The 18446-nt window shown below is 36.1% G+C and overlaps 3 protein-coding genes and 1 non-coding gene across 5 annotated transcripts; 2 read left to right on the top strand and 2 right to left on the bottom strand.

The window, feature by feature from the left end:
- Positions 1–2930: 2930 nt before the first annotated feature.
- TRNAR-UCU (transfer RNA arginine (anticodon UCU)) lies at positions 2931–3003 on the bottom strand. The gene has a single exon. It is a non-coding gene; the product is annotated as a tRNA-Arg (tRNA).
- Positions 3004–3444: 441 nt separating this feature from the next.
- Positions 3445–4863, bottom strand: LOC143586935 (protein PSK SIMULATOR 1-like). Its single transcript, XM_077068376.1, has one exon. It carries the CDS (start codon positions 4861–4863, stop codon positions 3445–3447), a length of 1419 nt encoding a protein of 472 aa, XP_076924491.1.
- Positions 4864–10834: 5971 nt separating this feature from the next.
- LOC143586926 (polyadenylation and cleavage factor homolog 4-like) lies at positions 10835–14268 on the top strand. Of its 2 annotated transcripts, XM_077068369.1 has the most exons (6): positions 10835–11380; positions 11631–11732; positions 11821–12084; positions 12173–12304; positions 12395–13816; positions 13906–14268. In XM_077068369.1, the coding sequence occupies exons 1-6, from the start codon at positions 10955–10957 to the stop codon at positions 13915–13917; spliced, it is 2358 nt and encodes a 785-aa protein (XP_076924484.1). In that variant the 5' UTR covers positions 10835–10954; the 3' UTR covers positions 13918–14268. The 2 variants fall into 2 exon arrangements, with proteins under 2 accessions (XP_076924484.1, XP_076924483.1); XM_077068368.1 differs by lacking the exon at positions 13906–14268 and having other exon boundaries at positions 12395–13885.
- A 1199-nt stretch (positions 14269–15467) lies between these two features.
- Positions 15468–18300, top strand: LOC143586932 (calcium-dependent protein kinase 8-like). Its single transcript, XM_077068373.1, has 8 exons — positions 15468–15974; positions 16544–16667; positions 16743–16886; positions 16953–17105; positions 17196–17311; positions 17578–17745; positions 17824–18054; positions 18145–18300. Exons 1-8 carry the CDS (start codon positions 15468–15470, stop codon positions 18298–18300), a joined length of 1599 nt encoding a protein of 532 aa, XP_076924488.1.
- The last annotated feature ends 146 nt before the right edge of the window (positions 18301–18446 follow it).

Below are 18446 nucleotides of genomic sequence, written 5' to 3'. Positions count from 1 at the left end.
ATGAAGTCTGGCAAAGATTCATCTTCCTCTCGAATGCATTTGAGGATTGTCCATTGCTCTTCGGTATACTTTCTTTGTTGACTGAAGTGTTGGCTAAACTTCTGCTGGAAGTCTTCCCAATCGTAGATGTGGTGGACCGGTAAACGATCGAACCACGCTCTAGCTGCCCCAACAAGCGTCATTTGGAACATGTAACACCACGTAGGTTCCGTCCAACTACTGACGGTTGCCCCCGCTATGAACCTGTTCAAATGATCGTCTGGATCAGATATACCATCGTAAGTGCCGATGTTGGACATCTGTTTGGCATTTTTCGGGACGATTGCTTCCGCAATGTCCCTTGCAAATTTGGACGTTCCCGCCTTTGCAGCAGTTGGTGTAAATGTTTTCGAGAAGTCACGTGAGTTTCCACCTGTGTTTTTTGGTTTGAAGGTTTCTTCAAAATGCCTTCTCGGTTGGGAGTCCGTTTCGTTACGCTTCCCTTTCGCCCTATGACGAGGGTTTGCGTCACTATCGGATTCCTCCGAATCATTGTCCCAGTATTCTCCGAATTCGTCAGCCTGTTGGACGGAACGCAAGCGTTCGTCCAACTCAGCTTGGAATTCCTTCTGACGTGCCTCCGCCCACGCTTTAACTTGTTCAAGTGTTTGGCGGGGGAGTCTCGTCTGTTATCTTTCCGCCTGGGTATTATTGAATCCAGGGGATGGTTGTTTACTGCACTTGCCCCAGCTTGGGTAACTGGGGTAGTGTTCGTAAAATTTACTGCACTTGCCCCGGCTTGGGTAACCGGGGTAGTGTTCGTAAAAACTGTGTAGTCGCCGGTATTCCTCCCAGTAGGTGGGGTTGTGGTTACCGGAGTTTCTTTAACCATCTTTCCAGAAGTTTGAAAAAACTGAAAAGAAATGAAGTTCTAGCTTTTATGCACGGATGGCGCCAATGAAGAAACACTAATCGGACCCCGGGCAGATTACGGATAACCTAGGGGTTAGATAGATGTTTCCCACGAGGGGTTAGACCCGGCAAAGATGGTTCTTCTGATAACCTGCAAAACAGACACCGTGAGCTCGTCACTGAGAAGGGGGGGGTTCCTCTTTGTGACCACCCTCCGGCGTGAGAATCAGACTAGATTGCTCTTGAATATAAATGTATATTAAGAGATTGCTAGAGCAGATATCAGGTATAATATGTAATACGAGATAGTATATGATGATAAGATGATAAGATGATACCATTTGGGGTATTTATAGCCGAAGGTAGGTTTCCAAGAAGGTATAGCCGGCTGAATAGTATTCATGTTCTACCAACTGTGGCCTACGCACGTGCCATGCTGGTAGTTGGTGGGTAGGCAGCGGCTGACAGTGACCAGGCCTGCTGTGTACTATTCATTTTCCACCAACTGCCGGCTATGCACGTGGTATGACAGGAGTTGGTGAGTAGGCAGCGGCTAATAGTGACATACAGTACAAGAGCATGCTGCTCGCCATACTGTTGTCAATGAGCTGTCGTATCTTTGGTCAGATCTTTTGCCCATACCTCGTCAGGTACAATACAGAAGATCTTCCCGTATCGTACGGACTGGCTTATTTGGGCGGGAGTATTCCCCCTCCCGCCTTTGTGCGGGATTGTTCCCGGCTTTGCTCATCCCCTCAGGTGACTGCTGAGTTATTGAGAGCTAAGTGCCTTGTGCGTGTAGCCTTGCTGCGCGGGTGGCCTTCCCTGATGGCTTGTATCCGCAGCTGCGGGAACAGGCAGAGTACACCATTGGGAGGCATTACCTGCGGGAACAGTATGCGTACTGCGCGTAAGGACATCACGTCTCTGAGCATGGTGGGTCCTGCGGATCCAGTTGGTTTCTGCGCAGACGTCTCTCTTCAAGATGAGTCTTGCGGGTCCAACTGGGCTCTACTGGGACCTACCTCTTCAAGGTGATAATGGTAAGATTATGATTATGATTATGATGATGATGTGGTCTTGGCCGACCAACGCCTAGTTTTGCAGTGCAGATTTTATTATTCTACTTACCACCACCAAATAGGAAAAAGTACTAGATTTTAAATATCACCATCCTAAACTACTACAGGTTTAACTGCAGTTTTTGTATCCATAATTGTCTACATTCAATTAAAATTCAAACCCTAGAACACCTCTCCCTCATGCAAAGTGTAACTAAATGATGATAATAATGGAAGCCTGTTCCTGATAAGCTAACGGAAAGGTTAAGTTTGTCAAGGCAAAGACAGGAAGACACTGAAAATTATGAAGGAATTTTGTTTTCTTGTTGATATGTTCTACCCCTAAAGAATCAAAACAATGTGTACTGCTGGAGTTGGATCTGCATGAGATAGGTAGCACTGCGCTTTTTGTTGTTTTTGTATTAGATGGAAAATGAAGTTAAGTGAAACGAATTCGAGAGTACTCCTCTATAATTTTTGCTGGAATGAATTAGATCGGTTTTTAAACCAAAGAAAACCTAAAGATTTAATATCTGCTATAATCTCTTTAATCTTCATGTCCTTACCACCGTGCATTTTCTCGTTTCTCACTTTCCAAAGTCTCCAACATGCTATAATAATTATCCCGTGAAAAGCCTCCTTCTCGCTCGCTTCCAAGTCCACAGGGTTGGAAAGCTCAAGCAAGTCTCTAACCGAAAAACCAAAAATTGGAGAAACCTTACACCACCGGCTTATATTCTCCCAAACCACCGCCGCAACCACACAGCCCGTAAAAATATGATCCACCGACTCCCATCCTACCTCACATAAAGTGCACACAAGTTCAGTTTATTTTCTTCCAAATTTATCTTAGGGATAAAATATCCTTAACTTTTTATTTGTTTATAAACGTAAAAATTGATCAATTTTCTGTAGATTTTGGTTAATTTTTCTGTAAATTCTGAAAAGTTCAATTGTTCTTAAAAAATAAAAGGAAAACACGCCCAGTGGGACTCGAACCCACAATCGCCTGATTAGAAGTCAGACGCCTTATCCATTAGGCCATGGGCGCCATTTGGCATACAATTTCTTATTAGTTATATTAAAATCTTTCATACAGTTGTTTTTTGAGTTTTATCAAGATCAAAACCTATCAAAGTATAACGATTGTGTATATAAAGATACATAATTCATTTAAAATAATTGTAAAAAGTTTAAGGACCTAATAATAATTGATGAAGAGGCCCAAAGCCTTCAATAGATAACAAACATACCTAATAATCAACTCTTATTTGAAAAAAAAAAAAAAAGCATACCGAACACCCTCAGATATTGATTTTCATACATAGTATGCATCTCCTCAACTTTTCAAGAAATCATACTCATCTTACAATAATATGTTACTTACAATAAACCCTGTAACAAGGACAAATACTATGGGTAACCATCATGATTTGCCCATAAAATAGTTCAGACTTCAAAATATAAACAAAACCATAAAGCATATGAAACATCATGCAGACCCCATCAAAGATCTATCAACAAGTTGTTGACTAAACCTTGAAACATAATGAAGTCCCACTATTAGTTCCGTGATTGTGATTTCACTCGTTGCTAGATCCGCATAATACAAAGTTTGCACCAAAAGAACATTTCCTCCTGACCCCATTAGCTGCTTTTCAAAATTCCTCTCTGAATACCATTTAATCATATTATGCGCGAGTGGCGATAACCAATCAAGAATCCTTTGAACCGACGATCGTCGACCTGATGCAAACCGTTCATCATAGGCTAACAAAGACTCTTCCTTTGATAAAAACAGTTTTTGCCTTAATAATTGTTTAAGATTTGTTGTTAACATGTTATATAAGTCGTCTCTCGCTTCAGAACTTATGACCCTAGTTGACATTACTAGCGTCTCGATAAAAATAATAATATTTGCATACCGTAATGCTAAAGCAGCGTTCCCGAGTGTCGGTTGTTGACCAATCATCAATCTTTGCTTGGAACTGAAGGAAAAAGAACCTTTCTTGATACGGGTAAAACCGTCATTTTGAGCCAATCCATGCGGTCTGCAGGATGGGTATCTCCCACAAATGACGGGTCTATGCCCAAGATTTGACACAGATCGTTTAAAAGAGCCTTCGGATGGATAAACCGAAGCGCGTGCAAGGGGAGAATTGGAATTCTTGGGCACAAAACAACCACCATGAGGCGAATCTCTTACATGTAAAGGTCTATTTTCGGTTGTTATTCCAAAAACAACCTTGATTCTTTCAATGATTGTGAAACAAGATCTAACCAATAATCTGACAACATAATCAAAAGACCGAACATAGGGAGACCTTTCGCGTAAGCCACTTACCTCCTCGCGCTGCCACATCACTCGCTGATGAAACTCATGCAACTGCCCTTGATTCACACCATTGGATTGCATCTTTGTTAATCTAGATTCTAGATCAGACAACCGTTCTAGTTCTTCGTAATACTGTAACATAACAGCAGCAAATTTCTTCATTTTATTAACCCGTTTTTCCATTTTCTTCAACCTGTATTCCCATCCAAACCATTTGAGATCAATGTCAAACGGATTGTCGAAAACACGGTCAAGATTGTGATAAACGGGGTCTGAACACTTTTTCCCGAACCTAGATACTGATGCAGCCACCCCTTTTAAGGTATCAACTATTTCTTCTAGTGCGAGGTTAATGAGGTAAGCATGATCGTCTGATATAAGCGTACGGATGCCGAGTGAGTATCTGAGTTCTTCTTTTAGTCTTGACATTTGCCTATCACTTAAGCAGTGCCATAAGTTGGCTAATCTTGACATTAATCTTGAAGCCTCAAACGAAAAGATCCCGATCATCGGGCTTCCAGGGTCTACACCTTTGTTTTTGTGTAACATGTTTGGAAACCAGGGTGAATCTTTCATTGTGTTAAGACTCTTGATCACTGGCTTCTAGATATTATTAGATTTTGTTGATGAAGATGAACCTATAGAAATAGAAACACCAAGGCCCCAAAATAAGTATTAATAACAGTTTAAAAACAGTTAAAATACCAATGCATGATTCATCATAACCAATATTGTGTGTATGTAAACTCACTAGAATGTCTTGAGCAGATGAATTTTATGGTAACTATTGGGAGTTTTGTTGGGTTAAAATCGGTACATCCGAGGCGTTGATTCTTGGAAGCAGCCTGTAGGGATTCATTCGAAACAATGCGAGCTAGATTAATGCGGCGACTGGGAAGGTAAACCAGGGACGAACCCACCAATTATTTCATAGGTTTTAACATTTTTGTATTGTTCAAAGGAGATATACTTTGGCATCCCAAACTCTAATGCTCTATATTACCATTTTTGGCAGTTCCGTTGGTAATCATATTTTATTCACAGTTTGTTGTTTAGCTTTGAATAATTTCGTTATTTTTCAGAAGAAAAGTAGTTCGATTCTTTGTCTTTTGTAATTAGTTATATATGTGTTTACAAACATATTCCATGTAGCTGTCAGTCTCACAAACATGCATAGTAAAACATATATCTAAGATGGCATTCTGACTTTATATCTTGTTGAAAACTAGCAGCATAAATATGGTTTCTTACTTTTTTACAAACTTATAACAATTAAAAAAAGTTACATGTAAATTCAGAAGAAATCATTCATTTAGTTCAGAAGTACTAAGATCTCTGGAATGTGTTATGTTGTATATGGTATAGCAAGTTATAAGACAAAGCTATAATAAATAAGTTTGTAACTGGTTGTTAAACCATTTAAATGTAACATCTCATTTTGATGTAAAATAGTTACAAGGATTTAAAGATCGACCCATTTTAATTGATGTAAGGGTACGAATTGTAAGGGTACGAATTGTTAATTAGTTACTAACAACGATGTGATATATGGAACATAGCGCGTTATATATTCTTTTAGACAGCTTGAGAGACTAAAGCGATCAATTTGTAAACAAAATAGAAACACGATTGTACCGGGAAACCACATATTGAAAGTCTTACGGAAGAACATCATAGGGCTATGCGGTGTGTACTCAATTATGTGCTTCCTTTCATTTTTTGTCACATCATATCGCATTATATTTCACTCCACTCCTCCACTCTATCAAGAAGATATTTCACCCCGTGCTTCACTACCTTTTTAAATAAATTAATAATTTAAACTTTTAAAAAATATAATGCAACTAAAAAACAAAACATTGAACATAAAAAAAACATCACAATACATAACATTAAAAGCTTTAAGTCAAAAAAAATATTACATTAAAAAAGCATAACTAAGAATTGCAATCATATACTGGGTGGGTGAGGGGGGGGGGGGGGGGGGGTTGGTTGATAACATGACTTAACATTTTGATGGGTTCCTACATTACAATTTCGTTGACTGATTGTTGCTAGTTGTTAATATCGTCTTGCATTTATCTCCTAGTTTCATATTGTGTAAGTGTAATATGATACAACCATACACAAAGTTTCTTAGCTTTTTTGGTATCCAAGCTCGTGCAAGATTAGCTAATATATGCGACCTTTTAAGCACACCAAATAATCATTTGATGACCTTCCTTGCTCCCCTTCGAGCTTGTACAAATTTTATATGTTTCACCTATCTGATTCGAAAATGATTTTACAAACACGATCCATTCATTGTAAATACTATTAGCAAGATAATACTTGTATTTGCAACTTACTCCCCCAACTTCAAATGAAGAACAAGGTGCAACTCCACTAATAACATGGTTGAATAACAGTGGCTGATCGAGAATGTTGATGCCATTATTCGACCCTGTGATACCAAAATATGTATTCCATATCCATAGATCGTGCGATACTACTGATTCCAAAGCCATTGTTTGATGAAGATGATCACCTCTCATGTATTGACCTCTTCATGTAGTTGGGCATTTCAAGGAAACCATGTTTTAATTCATGTGCCTTGTATAATTGTTGAATGCCATTTGCATTGGCTTTTCTTCAATATGATATTCCATAAAGCTTGATGATAACCTTTTAGATGTTGTAGATGCCTTCTCGGGCGTACCAATCAAACATATCTTAAATATTCACCTAGAATCCATTGTGGTTTTGTACCCCATTTGACAAAGCAGTTATGCACTTTTGGTAAATAGTAAAACCACGACGTCCTCTCGCATCCCACCCTAAAATGAAAAAATGGGTTATCGTTCGCCAAAATATTATTTATTTGTATGAATAACTCATTGCTCAATAAAATGTCACATAAACATCTTATCATCGTAAATGGCATCGTTGGCAAAGTAACCAACAACTAGGCGATCGTGACTCGCTTCACAATCTTTCGCCTTTTTCAATTAGGATAGGGGATGCATGCGCACAATCATATGCATATAAACCAGCACTATAGGACTACATTCCTCATCGAATGAAAAATCCATCGCCTTTAAAGTTTGAATATTTGAATAAGTAACATCATCTAGCAATCTCAATCTTCAAAGGTAACAATGATACCAACAAAACACCCATTATGCCTTTGAAATCGGAGATCAGTAAATGAAGAAGAAACAAAACCTAAAAAATTTGTGATTGATAGAACGGGGAGAGAGAGAGAGATAGAGAGAGAGATGTCAAAGTGATTATATTGGGGACACCACTAAGAGATTACAAATGCTTGTTTTGCTCTCATGTGGGGGTCATGTGTTTGCTCTTATAATCTAAAATAGACGGGCATTAGGTCTTTAGATGGAGCGTGCAACCTTTTTAAAACATAAAGGTTGTTTATTGTAATTTCTTTGTTTAAAGCACAAAAAGTGAAATTATGCATAAATTAAAAGACGAAAAAGTAATTCACTCTAATTTTAGTCTTAACTTAACCCAAGAGCATTCCGACTGATCATCTATCTTTATCTCTATAATTACATAAAAAAACACTATTTTTTTCTATCTTATTTTAATTAAATTTTTATGCATTTATCATTAACTTTTCTTTCCTCCACTCATAACCAATTTCAACAAATATTAAAAAAATTATAGAGTATGAATAGTAGTTCTCCAAATATACTCATAAACAATAACATTTTCTCTCTTCTCTACTTACAACCACTTAACCACACTCTAAAAAATAGAGGACACTTTCACATAATTTGGAGAAGCTACTTTGAATGTTCTAACATATAGTTTGCCTAGTGGTGCAATAAATTGGTTAGACTAATAACCTGTCGGTTGTTGGTAGTATGCGGTTGTCAGTTAGAAATACCCTACCCAGTATAACTGGTTTCGGTTATTAACCGAACCAGCTAACCGGTAAATAACCGGAAAAACCGGTTTATTTTATATATATATATATATATATATGATTAGGTTTATTTCAGAAGTGTTTCTTATTGCGATAAGTGCGAGAAGAGATTCTAACCAATCACATAATTTTTTTTTATATTTTGATTATTTATATGCAAGGGTATATTGGTGAAACATAAAGTATTTTATTTTGTAACTCATACTCATTAATGATAAGTTACTAGCAAATATTAAGTTACAAACTATTATTATTATTTTTTATTTCATATAAAATTTAAACCATTATAATCTATTTGATCTAAAATAATTTTGTTCTATAAATGACTAATTAATGTTATTATTATTATTTTATAAGTAATGTAGATGTAGCTACTTAATGTGTTGTAAGCGCACTTTAAAATGTTGTGTAGTTATATTTAGTGTAATGTAGACATATCTAATGTAGTGTATGCACACTTTTAATGTTGTGTAGTCATAATTAATATAGCGTTAACATATCTAATGTAGCGCCGACATATCTAATGTAGTTTAGACAAAACTAATTTTGTGTAGGTAAACTAATACCCTACACATCATATAACATATCCTACACATCATAAAACATATCCTACACATTAAGCAACACGTCTTACACGTCATACAGCATATCCTATAAATAAACCTATTTACATCTTTTTTACAGTTTATCAACAAACAAATCTACATCTTTTTTAATTTTATTTTTAATTTCAAAATTTTTATATAAATTATACATACACACTTCAAAATACCACCTACACAATACATAAATAAACCAACACACGATAAAAAAATTACACATACACAATTCAAAGTATTACCTACACAGTACATATATGAACCTACACACTACTTAAATGAACCTACACATGATAAAAGATACACATACATAATTCAAAAAAACCACATATACAGTACATATATGAACTTACAAAGTACATAAATGAGCCTACACCCGATAAAAATTAGAACTACACTATTCAAAATACCACATACATAGTACATATATGAACTTACATATTACATAAATGAACCTACACGATAAAAATTACACTTACACGATTCAAAATACCATAAATATAATAAATGTATGAACCTACATAGTACATAAATGAACCTACACACGAAAAAAATACACATACAATTTGAATTACCATATACACTAACAAAATAAATAATGTAACTTTTAACATAATCATTTTTAATTTATGAATTTAATTAGTAAATTAATTAACTGTGAACTAATTAATTCCTAAATAATGTAACTTTAACATATTGTTGGTCAACGTTTTTTTTATGAATATTGAAGAACGTGTTAGCTTGTATAAACTAGAAAACGTATGGTGAAACCCACAAATTTATTTGGTAATAAAAAGTTTTGGTAATATAGATTATATGATTTTTTTTATAGGTTGTGATAACTTCTTACAAGCTTAAATTATTAGAATATTTTATTTGAGAGATGATGTAGTTAAAATTTAAGAATGTAATAATGAAATGTAAGTTACAAATGGGGCTTCTACAAAGCAAAATACCAACATACCCTTTTTGTTTGAAACTCCATTAATTTCCATTAAGATGGTGAAACTCATAATTACACTATTACCATTTTGATTGTAGACCACAGATCAATCATCATCAATGGTTATGATTAACTTCTCGCACTTCTCGCAAGATCCATCCCTTATATATATATATATATATATAAAACCTGAAAAGGGTTTGTAACATGTATTGCGGCTCAATACTCCAAACCGGTTTGTACTGTCGGGTTGAATCGAACCGGGTATCACCCAGTTAGAATTCTAGGTACAAACTGGGTATCTGCCCTTTGTTGGACTTCAAGTAGTGCTGCAAAAATCTCGACTAGGCGCCGATTAATCCCCGACTAATCGCTAGTTCCCACTTCACTGATTTATTTTGTGCTAATTGGCCAATTAATCGGTCAATGGTCAAATCCGGCCAAAATCAGGATTAATCGAACTTACCGGCTTTTTCTAAAGAGCATTTGGCCAAAAATCAGTGGTTTCTAGCGAGATTACAGCCAATTTCTAGCAAAAATGTCTTTGTGTATGTATAAAACTGAAAATTACATATAAAAACGTGTGCGCGCATATGTAAAATTGAAAATTACACATTGAAGTCCGATCCAATTACTCCCAATTAATCGCTAGTCCTTACCCCACCACCCGACTAGCGACTAGCGGTTTTTACAACATTGAGTCTTCAACAAGTGTGGTCCAGTTTTATTCATAACATAACACATAGTTTGCACTTTGCAGGACTTGAACGAGTATGGTCCAGTTTTAACGGGCTTGAAAGCCCACTTAACTTGGGCTTTATCTTTAACCTTTTCTTAACGGTCTACCTTCACACAATACACCCACACAGTAACACATACACATACAAATAAATACAGGCTTTACCTACATTACATGAAGTAATAATAATAATAATAATAATAATAGCTGACTGACGACTTCCAATCCAATCTCGTCGTCTAATCACTCACACCACTCCGTCTCAATCAAACCCCCTGCAATCGATTATTCATCTCTCGGATCTGTGTATTCGTAATTACATCCAGCTAGGGTTAGGGTTAGGGTTTCCAATTTGTTCATGTTGTACCAATTGTAACGATGTATGTAGGCATCATTTTAATTCCCACATGTAAACTGTCAATTGTAAACACAGATTAAACGCTTTTGATTTCGCGCAAATGGATATCAACGGTAATTCTCGCGGCAGATCGTTTGATAGATCGGGTAGAAACCCTAACGCCATGAAGAAGCCGAGATTAATAACCGAAGAGCCGGCGATTGTTCGCGGTGGTGGTTATACTAGTAATAATAATAGTAGTAATAGTAACGGTAATAATTCGAACGGTGATAATACGCCCGTGGTTCAGCGGCAGCCGGTAGGGTTTCGGACTGCGGTTGAGAGAGACGGGGAGGGTTATCAGCCGCAATCGTTGACGCAGATTAAACAGCAGCAGCATCAGGAGCTTGTGAGTCAGTACAGGACAGCTCTGGCTGAGCTGACTTTTAACTCGAAACCGATAATTACGAACTTGACGATTATTGCTGGAGAGAATTTGCAGGCGGCGAAAGCGATTGCTGCCACTATCTGCAATAATATTGTTGAGGTGATCATTTCAGTTACTATTGTTGTATATAGATTTAGCTGTTTTATTGTGTATCTGCTTAATTGTACTAATCAAATGGCTGAATTTGTTTTAAATAAGTTGTAGAAGATGTTAGAATTGGTGAGCATATGCAGTCACATTTGTTGTCTTATCAGTTAATAAGTTGCAGAGGATATTAGAATCGGTGTGTGTATGGAACCGCATTTGTCGTGCTGTTAATTATATAATTTATTGATACAATGATTTTTAGGTTCCGAGTGATCAAAAGTTGCCATCACTGTATCTTCTTGACAGTATTGTGAAGAACATTGGACGGGATTACATCAAACACTTTTCAACCAAACTTCCCGAGGTTGGATCTTAATTTATGTAACTATTTTTCGTGTGACAGTTAGTAAATAAGTTATGAACTTATGATATTATTACTTTTTTATGGTTAGGTTTTCTGCAAGGCTTATAGACAGGTTGATTCTACAGTACATTCTGGTATGCGACATCTTTTTGGGACATGGAAAGGAGTATTTCCTCCTCAAACACTTCAATCTATAGAGAAAGAACTCGGTTTTCAATCAGCTGGGAATGGGTCAACTTCAGGGTTGACCACATCTAGACTTGATTCACAGCCTCAACGCCCCCCTGCCCGCAGCATTCATGTAAATCCAAAGTATTTGGAAGAGAGACAGAAACTCCAACAATCAACCAGGGTATGTGGACAAAGAATTCTTATTTTTAATGTGTTAATCACTGTTTTTCTTTTTTTTTTTTATATTAATTGTTTTAACTGTCGTGAAGGCAAAAGATACAGTGGGTGACATAACAAGAAACTTGATTAATAGTTCATCTGAAGATACTGGAAGACAGGACCGAACAACTGCTAATATTAATATTCAAAGAGCACGTACTGATCCTCGACTTAAGTTGCATGTATGTTACTAAGCATCTAAAATTTAAATGATAATGATAACGATAATGATAATGACAATAAGAATCAAATTGATGATTATGGTTTTGCAGAATATTCAGCAAGCACAACGAGAGGCGGAGAGTGATCTTACTCATGAAAATAGCGGTACATCATATAACAACAATTTTGATTTCGGTTCTGATTTATCGAGTGAACGACTTGCAGAGCCTAATACCGAGACAGTATCCAGGCTGGCAAGATTGCACAATTATTCAGCTCCGAGATCCGCAATTTCTGATGTGAAATTACCGTCTATGAATAAAGGAAGTGGTGATATTGACAGAAGCTGGAAGAACTCAGATGAAGAAGAGTATTTGTGGGATGATGTCAGTTCGGTTTCGCTGAAACCCGCATCGTCTAATAGCTCAAAACGAGACCCCCGGTTGTTTTTTGATTCTGAAAAACCGGTAAGTAAAACTGCGCCCCTGTCTAGTCAGCAACCGTCATGCCAGCGTCCTCACTCGCAGTCCCAATCAAATAGGTTGCCATATGAGTTAGCTGATCAAGATTTAATAGACCCGGATAGTAAACCGCCTCGATCTCGAGTTCAAAAGATCCCGGGGATTTCTAGTCAACCTCATCAAGATTCTTTCCAGTTAAAATCTAACTCTCAGAAATCAAAGATTCAGAATTTACCGATAAAGCATGAAACTTTTCTGCCATCTTATCAACCCAAGCCCGTATCTGATATGGTTCCAACAATTAGTTCCTCACGGGCCCACCCGACAAGCTCAAGCAGTTTGTTAGCTGCAGTTAGCAGCATATTTGGTAACAAACCAATATCATCAACAGTGAGTTCAAGTGTCCGTGATACTTCATCAGATCCTGTGTCGAGTCTTTTAAGTACTTTGGTTGCTAAAGGCATAATATCTGCATCAGAAGATGATTCAAAGAACCCGAGCGTGAGCGATGTTAAGATTCCGCCAGTTGTAGATTCTTCTTCCAATCCTGTATCTAAATCTAACACCAATGAAGAAATCAAGTGTTCTATTGGTTGTGAATTTAGGACTGATATCATCAGGGAGTTTCATTCTGGTGTGATTAGTGACCTAATCGACGAGCTTCCGCATCAATGCGGAATATGTGGGTTAAGGTTTAAGCTTCAAGAACGGTTTGATAAACATATGGAATGGCATACGTTAAGAAATTCTGATTTTGACCCATCTAGAAGGTGGTTTATGAATTGTGACGATTGGGTTAATGGGTCAAGAACCGAGGGTGCATTGGAAGTTGATGGTGAGATGATGGTGAATGCAGATGAGAGTCAAAGCGTGTGCGTTTTGTGTGGGGAAATATTCGATGATTTTTATAGTTTAGAAAGAGGTAAATGGATGTTTAAGGGAGCTGATTATCTGGATATTACAAAGGGTAAAATTGGAAATGGAAAGAATGGTGTTATCGTGCATGTAAATTGTGTATCAGAACATTCACTTGCTGATCTGGGCCTGGTCAATGATGTCAAATTGGTAAATGTTAGATTAATATGACTGTAAAAAAAGTATATGTTGAACTTGTAACTTCAAAAGGATTTAATTTGAATATGTTTTTTTTACAGGAATAGGGTGTATGCTGATGACCTGGTGGGGTTGAGTGACCTTTCTGGTAACTGGTTCTCATGGTTACCAAAAAATCGGGTGCATGCTGATGATTGAGAGTGGTTAAAGCTGAATGAGAGAAAATGAATCGAAACATAGTCAAAGATGTTTCGATTTGGTCAAACACCGATGTGCGAAGACTGCTGGTGCTGGTTGTTTTTGTATGTTTTAAAATCTAGTGCTTTTTTGATTGACAATTAGAAGAAAATGATATGGTAACGTTTTTGACTTCTCTATAATGTTAATCATACAACTATGGATATGTTGTTTGGTACTTGGAATATACTTATGAGTGAACTTCTGTGCCACTATGAATATTTGCAGGTCCCGTGAGTTTTCAGTAACAGATCCTCATGTTTGACAAAAAAAAAAAAGACGAAAAAGTCTTGTTTTTATGTGGTTTGTTCTACGTTCAAATTATGGTTGTTTGACTGCAATTCGGTTAAAAGTTTATGGTTTTGCACATGAGAAATCACGCATATACGTCTTGAAACTTCAAAAATAATTTGAGAACACAATCTATTATGATATCTATATACTTACTAGAAAATGAATATTTATTTAACTTATATATCTGCAAATAGTTATAATAATAAAAAGTTATATAATAATCTTTTGAGAAGACAAATGTATGGATTTTGAAAAGGAAAGATTAACGCATTATTCATTTTGCTTTTCTGAAGAACTTGTTTCTAGCTAATTAAAAAAAAATTATTTTTTATCTAATAAATTGTGGGTTATTATAACAAGTATAAAAGCCAAGCACCATTGTTTAGAAGGAACAATTTTATAGAAACAAAGAGAAAAGGGGTGGAGAATTTGGAGGGAAAAAAGTCTGAAAAAGATCTTTTTGACTCTCCATCTATCTCATATCATCATCATTATAATCTTATTCTGGTCACCCCAAACAACAAACCCTTCATTAATCACCATTGATGAAAGCTTTTTCGCGTCCAAACACCCCTCAATTTTCATCACTTTCTGATAATTAAATTGATCTAGCGAATCGGATGATATTTTCGACAATTTTGTGATAAGGTATGTTTGCATCATCCCTCTTTTTTCGGTTATGCATTTAAGGTTTTGAATTGGCTTTTTATGCAATTTTGGGATTTAATTATGTAATAAGTTGTATGTTTATGAAGATATGGAAAAGTTTACAGCTTCCACACATGGGTATGATTATTTTTCAATGATATGATCATGCATTGTTTCAAGATTTTCTTGAATTTATTTGGCCATGGAAAAATATGGCCTTTAATGGTGGGTTCTATTATTATTATTATTTTTTGTTTCTGTTTAATATAAACATGTTTTAATATAAACATGTTTTATGCAATTTCAAGATTTATTTGGTGTTTATAATCAAAACAGAATTATTAAAAGTTGCTAAAATGGAGAAAAAAACCTCAACACATATATTGATGAACTTGGTTTTTAACTTCTAATATCTATACTATATTGATTTGTATTTAATTAAGCCTTTTATATGTTTTAATCAGAATATAAAGATCTGGTTGTATAAATCATGGGAAATTGCTGTGTTACCCCTGCTAAAAGGAAGGAACATAAGAAGAAAAGAAAAAACCGAAAACCGAATTCTTTCTTTGTTGACTATCTCCATTCATCCCAAAACAGTGCTCAAAGTTTCTTTGTATTACCTGATCCAACCGGCCACGACATCACACAGGGCTACAAACTTGGTGAAGAGCTCGGTAGGGGTGAATTTGGAATAACCCATTTATGTACGGATTTAAAAACAGGCGAAAAGTTCGGTTGCAAATCGATATCAAAAAAGAAACTTAGAACCGCAGTGGATATTGAGGATGTTAGAAGAGAGGTTGAGATTATGAAACATCTGCCAAAACATCCGAATATTGTGACATTAAGAGACACATACGAAGATGATAGCGCGGTTCATATTGTTATGGAGTTATGTGAAGGCGGAGAGTTGTTTGATAGGATTGTGGGTAGAGGACATTACACCGAACGAGCTGCTGCCTCTATCATGAGGACTATTGTGGAAGTCGTGCAGGTCTGCTTGTGTTACGTTAATTATTGTTAAGAGTAAATTACACTTTTGTCCTTCAGGCTTACGGTTTACCCCAAATTGCAAGTTGTGTTCGGTGTTCCTTAACTAAGGTAATTACAAAGAACGTCTTTTATTTAAAAAAGTTGTACACATTACATCATTTTCACTATGCGGCGTTAACTTTTTCTGTTAAATCCAGTCATGTGCATTTCACATGAGGGTATTTTGGTCATTTTATCCCATTTAACTTCTCGTCTTTCTATAAGATTAATTTGGTCATTTCATATGTTGATAAACCAAAAGGAGTAACTGAAAAAGTTTACGCCAATTAGTGAAAAAGACGTAATGTGTTACAACTTTTTAAATTAAATAAAGGACTTTTTTTGTATTTATATCTTAGTTAAAGAACACAACTTATAGTTATTTGTACTTTTGTAGTAGATTTCCTTTCATTGTAATTATTAAGATATTTTCCCATTAAAAAAGAAATTAAAATGTTAGAAGTCTTTCAAATTTGAATTGTGTATATTTTTATAACTCCTTTTGTTAATTTTAGTGTTTGTTGATTACAGATGTGTCATAGTCATGGAGTAATGCATCGGGACCTAAAACCAGAAAACTTTCTTTTTGGAAACAAAAAGGAAACAGCTCCTCTGAAGGCCATTGATTTCGGGCTATCGGTCTTCTTTCAACCAGGTATATAAGCCTTGCATTTTACAAATTGTGTTAGATGATAATCTACAAATTTTCATATAAATTTGGTTTATATAGGGGAGATCTTTAACGAGATTGTGGGAAGTCCTTATTATATGGCTCCTGAAGTTCTAAAACGCAACTATGGGCCTGAGGTTGACGTATGGAGTGCTGGAGTTATTCTGTACATTTTGATTTGTGGTGTTCCGCCTTTTTGGGCAGGTATGATTATTTTACTTTCTTAAATTTAAATTTTCTTTGAACTTCATTCTTGTTTATTTTCTATAGAAACGGAACAAGGAGTCGCGCAAGCAATAATTCGCTCGGTTATTAATTTCAAAAGAGACCCGTGGCCTAAAATCTCTGATAATGTGAAGGATCTTGTGAAGAAAATGCTTGATCCGGATCCAAAGTCCCGGCTTACCGCTCAACAAGTTCTTGGTAATGTAACATTGTGTAGGTACCGTTTTATTTGAAAATGTGATTCTTGAGTAGCGGGCCGGCTAACTTACTTGCGTGTTGCAATTGCAGAACACCCCTGGCTAGTGAACCTAAAGAAGGCCCCTAATGTTCCATTGGGTGAGGTTGTTAAGTCACGGCTTAAACAGTTTTCGATGATGAACAAGCTAAAGAAACAAGCTTTGAGGGTACGATTTATGATCCGTTTATCGTTATTAGTGTTATAAAAATCATAAAATCACATTACATTTTAAGAAATTTCAAAACATCTATACAACATGTATAGTTTTTTTTTCATAAAAATATATTTATAAGGGTGCTGCTAGTGTTAAATTGTGGTTGTCAACTTTGTGTTACTTGAAGATTGATGCAAACATAGCAAAAAAAATTATTTTTAATCAGTAACATAGGCCCGCCCCTAAGTTAAGTTATCGATGGTGGTGTATATACACAGGTGGTGGCTGAACATTTATCGGTAGAGGAAGTAGCTGGAATAAGGGAGGATTTCCATATGATAGACACAGACAACAATGGGAAGATTAATATGGAAGAACTCAGAATTGGTTTACAGAAACTTGGTCATCAAGTAAACGATGTGGATCTTCAAAATCTAATGGAATCTGTAAGTACCATCATATTCAGTTTCTCACATTCATTGATTATGCATTTTTTTAACCGAAGCCGAAATCATAATTTGTAGGCTGATGTTGATAGAGACGGGACCCTCGACTGTGGGGAGTTTGTGGCTGTCACTCTGCATCTTAAAAGAATGGCGAACGATGAGCACTTGCATAAAGCCTTTGAATTTTTTGACAAGAACCGAACCGGTTATATAGAGGTAGGAGAGCTTCGTCAGGCGTTAAGTGATGAAGGTGAGAACACCGATGACGAAGTAATCAATGGGATTATGCGTGATGTCGACATGAATAAGGTTCGTCTTTTGGAACTCCTGCACTAATTAGACGGGTGCAATTATTCTGTTTGTACACTGCTCTAATTAGCCCTCTTTTAATTTTACCAGGATGGGCGTATCAGTTATGAGGAATTTCATATAATGATGAGGACGGGCACGGATTGGAGAAAAGCATCAAGGCAATATTCCCGAGAAAGATTCAACAATCTTAGTTCGAAGTTGATGAAGGATGGTTCGTTACAGGTGGGGAGCGAGGCTCGTTAAAAAAGTTTAAATCTTTATAACTTTACACAAACAAAAGAGTTAAATGGAAATGTAGTAATTGTTTTGTGTATTAAGATAGAGAGAAGGGGCTTTTTGTAGGATTAGGATGGGTGTGAATGAAAATGTATATATAATAGGATGGAGTT

The sequence above is a fragment of the Bidens hawaiensis genome, unplaced genomic scaffold (genome assembly GCF_021521415.1).
Source record: "Bidens hawaiensis isolate Kalapana, Puna unplaced genomic scaffold, B.hawaiensis_p1.1 tig00035047_1, whole genome shotgun sequence".
Classification (NCBI taxonomy): domain Eukaryota; kingdom Viridiplantae; phylum Streptophyta; class Magnoliopsida; order Asterales; family Asteraceae; genus Bidens; species Bidens hawaiensis.
Note: the sequence above shows the minus strand (reverse complement) of the source record. Positions and strands in the feature narration are given on the sequence as shown.